The sequence below is a fragment of the Lotus japonicus genome, chromosome 2, assembly GCF_012489685.1.
Source record: "Lotus japonicus ecotype B-129 chromosome 2, LjGifu_v1.2".
NCBI classification, from domain to species: Eukaryota; Viridiplantae; Streptophyta; class Magnoliopsida; order Fabales; family Fabaceae; genus Lotus; species Lotus japonicus.
In genome coordinates, this window is record NC_080042.1 from 8,726,123 (window position 1) to 8,738,962 (window position 12,840).

General features: G+C 39.1%; 2 protein-coding genes across 5 annotated transcripts; both read right to left on the minus strand.

Moving 5' to 3' along the window:
* Positions 1-426: 426 nt before the first annotated feature.
* On the minus strand, positions 427-2,633 carry LOC130736013 (uncharacterized). Its single transcript, XM_057587874.1, has 2 exons — positions 2,066-2,633; positions 427-1,462 (listed from the first exon to the last, which is right to left on the minus strand). Exon 2 carries the CDS (start codon positions 1,456-1,458, stop codon positions 427-429), a length of 1,032 nt encoding a protein of 343 aa, XP_057443857.1. The 5' UTR covers positions 1,459-1,462; positions 2,066-2,633.
* Positions 2,634-4,203: 1,570 nt separating this feature from the next.
* LOC130737521 (peptidyl-prolyl cis-trans isomerase FKBP43-like) lies at positions 4,204-8,751 on the minus strand. 4 transcript variants are annotated; one of them, XM_057589313.1, is made up of 8 exons: positions 8,629-8,751; positions 8,475-8,548; positions 8,146-8,381; positions 7,656-7,795; positions 7,243-7,534; positions 5,963-6,052; positions 5,766-5,858; positions 4,204-4,508 (listed from the first exon to the last, which is right to left on the minus strand). In XM_057589313.1, exons 1-8 carry the CDS (start codon positions 8,639-8,641, stop codon positions 4,385-4,387), a joined length of 1,062 nt encoding a protein of 353 aa, XP_057445296.1. In that variant the 5' UTR covers positions 8,642-8,751; the 3' UTR covers positions 4,204-4,384. The 4 variants fall into 4 exon arrangements, with proteins under 4 accessions (XP_057445296.1, XP_057445295.1, XP_057445298.1 ...); XM_057589312.1 differs by having other exon boundaries at positions 5,766-5,861; XM_057589315.1 differs by having other exon boundaries at positions 4,370-4,508; positions 5,737-5,858.
* Between the last annotated feature and the right edge of the window lie 4,089 nt (positions 8,752-12,840).

Consider the following 12,840-nt stretch of genomic DNA (forward strand, 5'->3'; position numbering starts at 1 on the left):
GGAATGCGCGATCCGGGACGTGGACCACCGCTGCGCCCTAGGCTGGTCCTGTGTGTAGCCGGGGACCTCCGTCCTGATAATGACGCTGCTGGATATGTACTCATACGCCCATGACAGCAAGAGGGAGGTGAACCCACCGATCTGGGCTGTCTTCCTGCGGGAAGCACGACTCAGCTGTTCGTACAACGATGCCAGCGCAATCGCACCCCACGCGTACTCCGACACGCGACCGAGGTCCTCAAGCATCCCGATCCAGTAGACAGTAGTGTGGTAACCACCACTCTTGCTGGCAAAGAAGGTGGCACCAAGCTGGTTCACCAGCCAGATCCTAGCAGCATCCTCATAGCGTCCCTCTACAATGAAATGAATTAAGTTAACAGTTATTAATAATACGCTAAAATTAAATACAACTTAATAAAGTAATGATTAAGACATACCATCCATAGCAGACGTGTACATGGTCTTCAGAGTAATGAACCGAATGTTCTGGCCACCTGCCGCCTCAAACTCAAGCAGATAATCAGCAACAGATCCTCCCAGAAGCTGGGCGCAGAGCGCTGCACACTCATCTCGCTCCCCTCTGCCCGGAGTGTAGAACCTCGACCCTGTGGGAAGATGGAGAAGAGCAGACACATCGTCCAGGGTGATAGTCATCTCCCCGAACGACATGTGGAAGCTACTCGTCTCCTCATGCCATCTCTCAACAAGGACCAGTATGACAGCTGGGTCTGTCTCGGGTAACCCGCACCAAGGCAGGTGATACAAACCCGTCTGCTGCAGCAGCTGTCGCACATGTGTGTGGGCCTCTGAATCGCCATCACATGGGAGGTTCCATACCTTCCCCCCAACAGTGGCCACCCTCAATGTTCGACGGTCCACGTACCGCGGGTCTGTGCGAAGAAGTGCCTGCCACGTCCAAGGAGCCTTGTGGTCAGGATAATGCGCAAGAAGCGACAGATCCTCAGGCCCCCCGGGAAACGGTGTCACCCTCTGGATGAGGTCGTCATCCGCACCGCCCTGTGCCCCCTCCTCTGGCACCACATCAGCAGCATCAATCTCCTCCTGGAGAATAAGAGGCTCCTCCTCCTCACCACTGGCCTCAGAAGCAGTCTCAGAAGCAGACTCCTCGCCACTGGGCTCCGAAGAATACTGCTCGCCAGATGTCTCCTCAGGAGGTAACTCAACCATCGGAGACACCGGAGTAGGATGAGGCTGAGGCTCAGCCGGAGTACCTGACGGAGCTGTAGCAGATGGACCACCTGACGGAGCTGTAGCAGACGGACACGGAGACGGAGCCCCAGCCGGAGTAGCAGACGGAGACGGAGACGGGGCCGAAGCCTCAACCGCCTGACTAGCTGCTCGATGGTCGCCGCGCCGCGTAGAAGCATGCAAGCGCTCGTGGCGATCCTCTGCATCATCGACTGTAGAAGATCGAGACCTCTTCCTCCCGCCCTTCATTCTCCTATGAAAAGCAAACAAATTTAACATCAAATTACAACTTGAGAAACTTTAACAGTTACAACTTGTACAAACATCTCTCATATAGCAACAAACATCTCTCATATACAAACAAACATCTCTCATATAGCATCAACACCCTTTCTAATTTGTCAATCTAGATAACTAAAATGCAACATTAAGGAAGTTCCCTAGTTCTAATAAGTCGATACCATCAACACCCTTTCCCAGTGTCATGACACTAAAATATTTGAAAATTTGTACAAAATATTCAGCCCAATAGATGGAGGACTGGTTTAAAACTAAAAAAAAAACTGGCTTAAAAAAAACTGGCTTCATAAACAATCGGGAAATGTTTTTCCATTACAGAATCGGAAAAACATTTTCCATTACAGAATCGGAAAATGTTTTTCCGATTTTGCAGTAAACCCAGAACCAGAACTGGAAACGACCCACTCGTGCCCATGACCGTTTCATGCCATTTCAGTCAATAAAACCTACCTCTAATCATCAATCAACTACCCTAGTGTTCAACATTCACCTAATAATCCATCAACTACCTCTAATCATCAATCAATGTGAGAGAATCAATGAAAATCAAACTTACCTTTTGAATGTAATGGAATGGGAGTTCCGGTGCTTTGAGGAAGCTTTGATGATGATGGGACCGAAGCTTGGAGTGGTGGAACGCAAGTTTGGGAGAGATTTGAAGAGGGAGTGATTTGGGGAGGGAAATGGGTTTTGAAAATTATGTGTTTCAAAACCTATCTGATGCTGTTATATCAATACGAATCGGGAAATGACAAACCGATACGTATCGGAAAATCATTTACCGATATTAATCCGGAGGGTTTCCGGTAATTTCCCCGCTTTAAGTGGGGCGGGAAGCCTAAGGGCTGGGGTGTTAAACCCAATTCCCTTATAGTCTTCTGTTTTTAGAGTTGTGGTGGACAATCTTCTAAAGTCTCTGCATTCACCCCATCATTTTGACTGCCTCGTGATCTTTTCAGGTTGAGAGACAGTTCCAAGACTTCGCTGAGCAGATTGACATGGTCCCTAACTACTGGGTTGATGGGGGGAGGAGGCTCATCCCCCTCCTCAGTGGGGAATTCAACATAATACATCCCATTCGCAGCTGCTCCCATGGAGGATTTAGTTGGTCTCTGTTTCAGGGAGCTAGAACCACCTGAAGCAAGCTTGGCTAACTCAGCAGCCTTGATTCTCAACCCATAGTCCCCTAGCTCCTCGTTGATGATCTGACATTTGGCCGCAACTCGTTCCTTCTCACCCATGGATAGGCTAGCCCAGTGGATGTGCAGAGATTCATATTTGTGGTGTAGGTCAGATTCCACTGGTGGAACGTAGCTACCATCATTTAGAGGGTTGTTGTGATCTACAGGTTCTGGTTGTGGGACAATAGGTGTCGCAGACAGTGGAGTGGTACTACCCAGATTTGGTGAGGTATCTGACAGGGTGCTCTCGGGTTCCAGTATTGGTGGCATACTTTGGAGGGTAGAGAAGGGTCAAGTTGATATGGTCAAGTTTTTTTTTACAAAGTATGCCACCATACTCGCGTCGACATTTGAGATGGTGGCTATGAAATCTGTCCAATTCTTTGACACGAATAGAAGATGATAGAAAACCAGTAGCAAGACATGGCAAACCAAATCAGAAGAACAAAAGATATCAACCACTGTTATTTTGTTTAACAAATTGAAAACCAGGATTGATTAGAAGTTTGAACATCAGTTAGTTTTACATCAAAATCACCAATCAAATGTCGTTAATTTGTCTTTTGGGCAAAATGCTGACTTAGCTGAATTGCCCTTGTAAATCCACATTCACTGAAGAACAAGGAAATAGGGAGGGGTTCTAAGGAATTTACAATTAAATTTACAAACATCATCTGCATCACTTCCACTAATATGAGCTTCACGGCTCACCCAATATCAAGGATAACTTACACCTTACTGAAGAGAAAATGCAATCCAACAGAATTTGGTTTAACCTCCCCACTGTTATTAAGCTTTGTCAAACCTACACATTAGAAAATGAAATCCAATTTCTATATAATACACCATTAATGAGGAAATTTTGGATGAAAGTTCAGAACAAAACACAATCATAATGTACAGGAAATGGAGGCAGCTGGCTTCGCAGTGGTCGTCTGTGGATTCGTGGTAGCTGCCGGTGGCTTTGCGGTGGTTGTCTGTGGCTTCGTGGTGGCTGCCGGTGGCTTCGAGGTTGGCTGAATGGCTGTGTTAATCTTATGGTATGAGGATTAGAGAAACATCTAATCCACACAGGGAAATGATTGAGTACATTACACATAAAAAACACTATTTACTCTTCTTTTAACTTAGGCCTTTGATTTATTTTAAAAGAAATAGAGGGTTGAGATATACTCACATTATTTCCTCAAGTTTTTTCTCACTTGAGAGGATCTCCACCCGACATATCCAGCATGGAAAGCAAGAACAGTATATTAATAGTTAACAAAATACTGTAAATTTCCGGATATAGGAAGCTTGACCAATCAAAATAATTTGTAAACTGTTTGTCTTTTTTTTTTTTGAAAAGGTTTGTCTTCCTATCTTTCATGCCATTGACCATTATCCTAAAATATTTTTTCCAAATCAAAGATATTGTTGTTTAAAAGAGATATGTTGCATTTTGTTTCAAATAAACCTTTTTAAATTAGTCCATACCATTTACCACAAGTTCTGTCTTAGACTTTTAAAAAGGTACATTTTAAACTTCTCGACCTATTGATATAAATCAAAATAGTATCAAGCTTAACAGTTCAAAATATTGAAAATAGTATCGGGTCTAACATTCTGAAATCTATGCCAAACTGGTATCTGAAAGAAGCAAAACCATGGATCTGGTTGCTCTGTCAATATATATAATCATCTACCCAAAAAATCTAATCAACAGAATTTACAACTTCCACTTTTCCCTGACTTTTACTCTTCTTTTTCCTTTTCTTAACTTCTCTATCCTCGGATAGGTTTCCATCAGGAAAGTCACGAGCACCATCGTCCACAGTCCTGCACCAGAAGTATAAATTCAGATGATTGCACAAATTAGGTTAAAGTATGTCTCGGTTGTCCACCTTGCATAATGTCTCGAATAATAAAATGTGAATGGAACAGTTCATAAAGTTCAAAGATCTGCAAGAATGATAAAATTAAGGTACAAATTAAAGGTGCTCTCTATTGACAACTTGAATTGTGAAAATGCCTTGAAAGGATTAGTTTCTTGGCACCAAACAGCTAAACCAGAAAATTTTGGATTGATACTGACCAAGGAACTAACGCTTGCTTCTTAAATGTATTCCAAAGCAAAGAATCATAACTCATGCAATAGTTTGTGTCTGTGATAACTGATAAGGCAATTCTTCTATTATTTTGCTAATTCACAAGAGAGGTTAATGTGAATCCTTGTCCCCAAGACTTTTAGATTAGAATCACAGTCTCTCTTCAATTGCATATTGATCTATGTGCCTACCCTTTCAAACCCTCATGAAAAAATAAAACTAAATAATAACAAGTATCACAGCATTAGAAACTTGCAGTGAGATCATAGGATTTCTATATACCTAAACATTATTCTATCATAAAATATGTTAGAGTATCTTACATAATTACATTATCTCTTGGACTGATTTCTATATACTTCTAATATATCTTTATTGGTTTCCTTAGTTGATAAGGATAAGCAAGCCCATTTGGATATGGGCTTATTGGAGCTTATCTACTAAAAAATGCCTTAAATAAGCTCCAATAAGTGCTTTTTGGTTTGCATCCAAACAGGTAGCTAGTACTAATATAAATAAGTATTAATCCACTGTCTTTTATAATAGCATCCAAATCATTCACGTCAATATTGATATAATTTTACTATGTCGAGTTTTCCTTTCCCTCTTTATCCCTAAAAGACTAACCCTATAACTTCAACAATTTGATTTAATATTCTAACTAATAGTAATACTACTATTAACAAGATACTTCTTCTCACCCTTGTTAGTTGTTACTTTCTCCTTCTATTTAGTTTTCTTTAGCTTTGTTTACTTTTATTTTCCTCATGACGTATAACAAGATTTACTGCGTTATTCTAAAAAAAAATTGATTTATGGATATTATTGGTCAGTTGCTGCTTACTTGAAAAAGATTTACAAGATTTAGTATTTGTGGCGTATGACAGGATTTACTACTTGTGGCGAGAAGGTTTAAACTAGTTCATTATTCACTAGTTTACGAAGAAGATTTAACTAACCAATTCATAGTTTACTATTTTACACTCACTTTGGACGGTCTTTCCTCTTCTTCTTTGGCTTTTCACCCTGTCCCTGACAGACCTCAGCAGAAGGTAGTATTTTATCCATGGTTTCAGTTTCCCTGCTTTATCAAAAATAAATATATCAACAATCAAACCCAAAACTTTTGCAAATAACAAAATAAAAGAGAGTACACATATTCATAGTTTACTATTTTACACTCACTTTGAACAGTCTTTCCTTTTCTTTGGCTTTTCACCCTGTCCTTGACATACCTCAGCAGAAGGTAGTATTTTATCCATGGTTTCAGTTTCCCTGCTTTATCAAAGATAAACATGTCAACAATCAAACCAAAAACTTTTGCAAATAACAAAATGAAAGAGAGTACCCATAAGGGCATTGTTAGCACTTCTTTCCAGAACATTGTCTTTAAGAGTAGGTGCTAAACCAAGAAAAAAAAATCCTATACCAAGGTGTGTGTAGGTAGTCAAGAAACTATTTCAAATTTTATTGATGCATGACAAATTAAGAAGTTTTTAGACCTGTTACAAGTAAATTGAGAACTATATTATTTGTATCAAACACTAATTTAATTTTGGTCATCACTAAATAGCAATACCAAAGTAAAATTGATAATTACTTTTATAGGAATAAAGGACTTAATTTATTGTGAGTTAAAAAGAGATGAAATTCTCATGGGTTAGTCTTAAAAATCAACCAGTGTTTTCACACTCGATGTTAAGGGAATATCAAACTGACTCTTAAATATAAACAAAATATCATGTGATACTGATACATTAATTGAAATTAATTAACCCATCCCAAATATGAGACACAAAAAAGCCGCTATATGAACCTATTTATTTACTAATGATATGTTCATGCTCATTGTAAGAAATATCCATTTGAGAAAGAAAGAAAAAAGCAAAGCCCATCAAAGTAATGACCACCACCAGAAGCCAGACCAGCCACCACCATCAGTGACTTCTGTCACCCTCACTCAAGAATCTGCAGAGCGGAGTTATTGCCAACAGCCAAATGCTGAGCAGAGCCACAGATCCACAAAAGCCAGCCAGATATGTGAGTCAACCTGTGCTTGCCACTAATAGCATTTACTAAAATCAACTTCTCAAATTATATTTATTTGTTTAGGGTTCTCAACAATATTATTTGGTTTTGAGAATATATGAAACATGTCTTATAACATAAGTCTCCTGGAATTAATTCAGGAAAAAATGAGGTATTAGAGGAAGAGGCATTAGCACGGGATATAACAAGCAACCTTTCCATCCTCAATTTCTGCTATAATCAAGAACACAAAATTCTGGAGATTGATATTTCATGGCCTTTTTATAAACATAACTCGGCATAGTAGACCGTGTAATTGAGCAAGAACAGTTTCTTATAATAATCAACCGTGTAAATGTATTGCAGTTTTAGAATAAAAAACTGAGAAAAGCAAGCATGTATTTGAACAATGATTGAAAATTGAGATGAAACAACACCTATGCATCTGAATGGTCTTAGTTGGGAAGAGACACCTAGAATCCCATTCTCCTTCATCATCACTATCATCCATTTCCTGGTCCAAGGCCCTTCCAGAGGCTTTATTCTTGTAAAGAGATGAGATTGGCAGGCTGTCTTCATTATCAATATCCTTGGATTGGCCATCCTTGGACTTGTCCTTCTTCCTCAGCCGTTTAACGCTGTCGTTCCTACCCACTGTCTGGTACTTCTTCCTCAGCAGTCTAAGGTTGCCTTTCTTACCTTTTGATCTGCTATTAAAAGAAGCTCCTTCTGCAGCCATCACAATCAAAACAAGCAAACAATACAGATATTACTGAGGAATTCAAATGGGGGGAAAACACAAGAAAAAGTTATTACTTGTCGAGGGATAAACATCAATATTTGAACATGCCTTTGTTGGAAATAGGAGAAGGTGAAAAAACCTCTGGATCATTGTCATCGTCAATAAAACTATCATCATAGGTGTCATCTTCATCACTGTTCTCAGATCTCTCTGACTGTGTGTTTGCAATATCTATCCCGTATGATTCCCTTTCAGTTGTGGTGAAGGAAAAACAGACCAAGAAAATGGTAACTTGAACAAGGAAAAAAAATTATGGAAGTCTAATTATATTCTATCTTTTGAAAGGCATACTATCCAGCTATCCAATCTAACACACACAAAAGCGAGAAACGCACAAAATCACACAAATATATGTAGTAATCCGAGTAGAGATTTCGTCTCAATAATAACTTTATCACATACATGTCTTTAATCAAATTTCTGCTCAATAAAACAGAAATCAAGTTTCCATGGCCCTGATTGATATGCAAGAGTTAGAAGTATATGGTGACAAATAAAAGGCATAAGTAAAGATATGAAATAGCAAAAATAAGGATACGAATCATCAGCAATATTGGTATTTGGGACAGGGGCAAGATAGTGACCGCAGAGATGAATGCTGCGAGGGCCAACAACGGAGAAAGTAACATTTTCAACTAGTTCCTGGAACTCCAAATTGAGTTGGAGTGACTCAGTGTGTCCGGGATAGAGAGAGCACACGTATACAGGGCTTTTGTTTCCGACATTGCATTGCAACGTGCTTCTTGCTTGTGCAGTGCCGAAACCCAAAGTGCCCTAAATAAGAAAATGCAGCAAATTAAATGAAGGATTCAGCAACAATAACAACAACAACTAAGCAAGCAAGAAAAGCAATGGTTGATTGATTACCATTGAAATGTGGAGGCGTCCTTTGGAGTGATCATATTGGTGAGTAAAAGGCATTCCCGGTTTGACTTCAATTCCTACAAAAGCAAATGCAAATACAAGCAATCACTAATTTTATGGTGACTTTTCATGAATGCAGAAACGATTCACGACTTACCCCAAAATGCCATCGTTACGCAAACTGAGAAGCTACTCTCCTCCTTCTTCGTTCGCACCTAAAAGTCTAAAACCCTAAATCCGGAGCGACCAGTGGAAGTGTGTCGCCTCTTTTTATGGTGACTTTTCATGTTTCGCGCCTTTTATTTTATTATTCTTGGGTTTTTTTACGGGATTCTTGTGTTATTCACTTATTGTTTATCCATCATTAATTTTTCAATTTTTAAGAAATTCACATCACACTTCCGTTAACGTCTTAATGAGGGTCTTTTCTTTCTCACACTTGCGCTATAAAACGATGGCTTGATAGACATGGTGATGGAGTCGACGACCATAGCGGTTGCTTTGCCGGTTTGCCACTCAAACCCGCACCTCGTGTATATTTCACTGCTCAATTTCGAAATTAGTTTGGGTTTCCAAAATTACCGCAGAATCTATGTATATTAACTAAAATTTTGTGCGCATCTTTAGTGTTTCAATTGAAGCGATTAGATTTTGAGCCAACAGTATCAGATTCATTCACTTATGAGGAATGAATTTCTGGGTTTGGGGAAAAGAAGAAAAGAAGAAAGGAAAGAGATCGAAGAGAGATTGAAGAAAAGCAAAACAAGGAGGGAGGGAGAGAGAGGCGGAGGAGCGATTGATGAGCATCGTTCGAGAGCGGCATTAGAAGAAAACGCAGAGGAAGGGAGAGGTCCGAGACAGGGTCTGAACGACGATGAAGATGTGTTGCTCTGTGTCGACGCGGTGGCGTGGTGGAGGAGAGAGCACCTCTGATTGGTTATTTTTCATCCAAATCCTACATGTCACTCCATCCTCCTTCCCCCTCTTTCATTCTTCTTTCTTTCACCCTCTTTTATTTCACCCTCTCTTCAATCTGTTTCTCTCTTTCTCTCTCACCTTTTTTCGAGTGAATCACCATTTTGGTCCCTGAGAAAGAAGGCACCGGTCATAATAGTCCCTAGAAATCATTAATGGCTAAAAAAAATCCCCGTAAGTCTTGACGTCGGTCATAATAGTCCCTATTTAAGGTGGGTCATTAGTCCCTGGGACGGAAAAGTAACCTGGTCACTTAATTGACACATGGCTCGTCCACGTGGCAGCCACGTAATATATATTAAAAAAATAAAATAAAAACTAATAATTAAATTATTTAAAAAATCAATTAACAAAATTAACAACAGAGAGAAGGTATCTAAGATCATCATCCTTAACAACAACAAATCTGGATCTCCCACCCACTAATCTTTATCATTCTTCATCTTTTGCTCTTCCTGATCATATTCATTCTTCTTCTTCCCACCCTCTCCTTCGGGTGAAGGCTTCTAGGTGAGTAGATCTGCGATTAGCTTCGATCTAGAACCGCCTACCTCCAATATCTTCGAATATTTCTTGATCCCTTCATCTTCTTTTTGATCTAATGGGTTGTGGGGTTAATGTTGGGCCTGGGTTTCTTCTCAAATTGGGTGTGGCTGGGTTGGGGTTATGTAAGGCGTTGTGGTGATTGGGAGATATGGGTTACGGTGGGGGGCTGTGTGTGGCTAGGTTTCGGTGTTGGTGGGGTGGATTTGAGTGTTCTGAGTTCATGAAGTGTGTGTGCAGTGAGAGCAGGAAGCATCAGCATTAGAGAGAGAGAGAGAGAGAGAGAGAGATGAAGTTAGGGTTGTTTTAGTTTTTATGGATTTGGGAATCAAGACTTCATTTGACAGATTTGAGATCCGGCGAGTATATGATTTTTCATCCAGGTCTGAATGGATGGACCTGTTGCGATTCACAACCCTCAATGGAAACACAGATCGGAGAAGCTTCTGTGGAGGTAAGAGATCGAAAGTTTGATGCTTTTTTTCTCTCCTTCTTACAATAATGAAGGGTTTTAAGAAGAAAGATCAACCACTGTCACAAGGTCTCCAATCCGGGTTCCGTTCTCTCATATCTGATTTTTTCATCGCCGGAGAAGATGCGTTGGTGGTTGATGACGACGAGCGTTGGAGAGGTTGATGACGGCGCGGAAAGAAGGGTGATGGGGCTCCGTGGTCATGTAACAGTTACATTCTCAAGAAGAAAGATCTGGATTTTTGTTGTATTAGGTGGAGGTGGCCTTTTCATTGTTTATCCCCTTTGTTTTCTTTCCTTTTTCCTCATACTCTGTTTCTCTACCCGGTTTCTTATTCCTCATGCTCTGTGTTTTGAGTGAATCAGTGGTGGCTAGGTAATTTTTTTGAGTTCTGAGTGAGTAATTTATTTTTCTGGGTTTTTGTGGTTGTTGGAGATGAAGATGATGAAAGAATGATGAAGATGAATGTGAATAAAATTAATATTCTGGGTTTGTTGTTGTGGGAAGATGAAGATGATGAAAAAAAGTTGAAGATATAAATATTAAAAAGGATGTGGTTTTTTTTTTACTATAATTAATATTTAAAAAACAAGATCGTGGTTAATTTTTTTTTAATTCATAATTTTAATTAAATTTAATTAGAATTTTCTATTTTTATTTTTTTTAACTTCAATTAAATTTACCAAAAAAACTTGTCAGGGACTAAATTAATAATATCGGGGACCAAATTGAAACCCACGTGGCATATAACGTGACACATATGCATTTTCCGTCCCAGGGACTAACGACCCACCTTAAATAGGGACTACTATGACCGACGTCAAGACTTACGGGGATTTTTTTAGCCATTAATGATTTCTAGGGACTATTATGACCGGTGCCTTCTTTCTCAGGGACCAAAATGGTGATTCACTCCCTTTTTTCTCACCACTTACCAGTTCACACGTTTTCTCTCTCTTAGTCTCATACTTCCATCATTTGGTTCCTATTCTTCTTCCCTAATTTTCATTTGATACGCGGCAAGCCCGCAACCAAATCAAAGTCTGTTTACACTTGGAACGAGTAACCTACAACTTTTCATTTTGTTGAAAAATCTTAAGTCATCCGGAGCTAAGTTTAACACTTACGTCGTGTTTATTGAAAGCCTTATGATATCTTATCATACATTACACAAAAGGTAAAGATTAATAGGTTAATGTTCACTTAAGTATGATGTCAATTTTAATTCCAATAGATACGCTTGGATATTTGTTGCCATTTGACACTAGTGTAAATGAGCGCTAGCACTATTTGAAATTAAAAAAAATGAACAAAAGCAACAATTTTTTTTCCACACATTTAACAAAAGAAAGATTGAATTAAAATTCATGAACTCAACTGATTATTCAATTACACGAATGAAAGTTAGGAGAACATAAATTCCAAATATAATGTTGAAAGTAAAAAAAAAAAAAAAAGATTAACATCCCTCTACCTTATCAAGCCACCACTTCATGTCTCACAACAAACAAAACTAGTGGGACTGGGGGAATAGGATTTGAACAACTTTTTGTCCCAAAAAAAAAAGAATTCAAAAGCATTAGACATGATAATAATAATAACAAATTAACAATAAGGTCACGATTAAATCATTTGAGATATCATAAAGGTCAGCCCCAAGCCACATACAAGAAGGGTCTACTTGTAGCTAAAGCATCGACCATATCTCTATTAACACTTGCGACTACTCCCAACCAACCATTTCAGCCTCAAAAAATTCATATGATAACAAAATGACATTGAAATCTAATCAAATTAAATGATTTTATTATCATTGTTTTCCAATTCTACCAACAATTGGTAAGTTATTATTGTGACTAAAAAGAACATACAATTAATTTTCCAGAAAAGTATGAATCGAATTTGGCAAGAGCATTAGAATAGGATTGTTGAAGAGTTGTCTTGTTCAAGCAGTTCCCTCCCTCATTCATTACCAATTTACAATTCCACACACACAACAGGAGGGAGAGTTCTAACCAACAAAGTAAAAGGCACATAGATAGTCTCACAACATGTAAAATTAAAATTAACACAAACAATAACTTGTTCCTGGAAAAGAGGACTAATAAGAACAACCACAAAAGTCTTAACTCACAAAATAAGTGATGTACGATGACAAACTCCCATGATAGATAGATTCGAGCTTATTTCACTCCTTAAAAAGGGTGATCCATCAGTGTTGTCTTCTTCTTAAGAATGTTCTTGACAACACGCTAGTGACATCCACAAGACAACCTGCATTGAGGAACAAAGTCTCTTCCTCAAGTAGTCACTTGACTAGAGAACCGTTATATTCAGGGACGGACCTAGGTACAGGCCAAATGGGGCGCCCGCCCCTGT

What these genes read in the sequence shown, in the direction of transcription:
- LOC130736013 (XM_057587874.1), bottom strand. Translation starts at nt 1,458, where the DNA reads ATGAAGGGCGGGAGGAAGAGGTCTCGATCTTCTACAGTCGATGATGCA.
- LOC130737521 (XM_057589312.1), bottom strand. An exon ending in GACGCCTCCACATTTCAATG is followed by an intron (nt 8,382 to 8,474) that starts GTAATCAATCAA and finishes TTTCTTATTTAG; the next exon opens with GGCACTTTGGGTTTCGGCAC. An exon ending in AAGACCATTCAGATGCATAG is followed by an intron (nt 6,053 to 7,242) that starts GTGTTGTTTCAT and finishes TTGATAAAGCAG; the next exon opens with GGAAACTGAAACCATGGATA.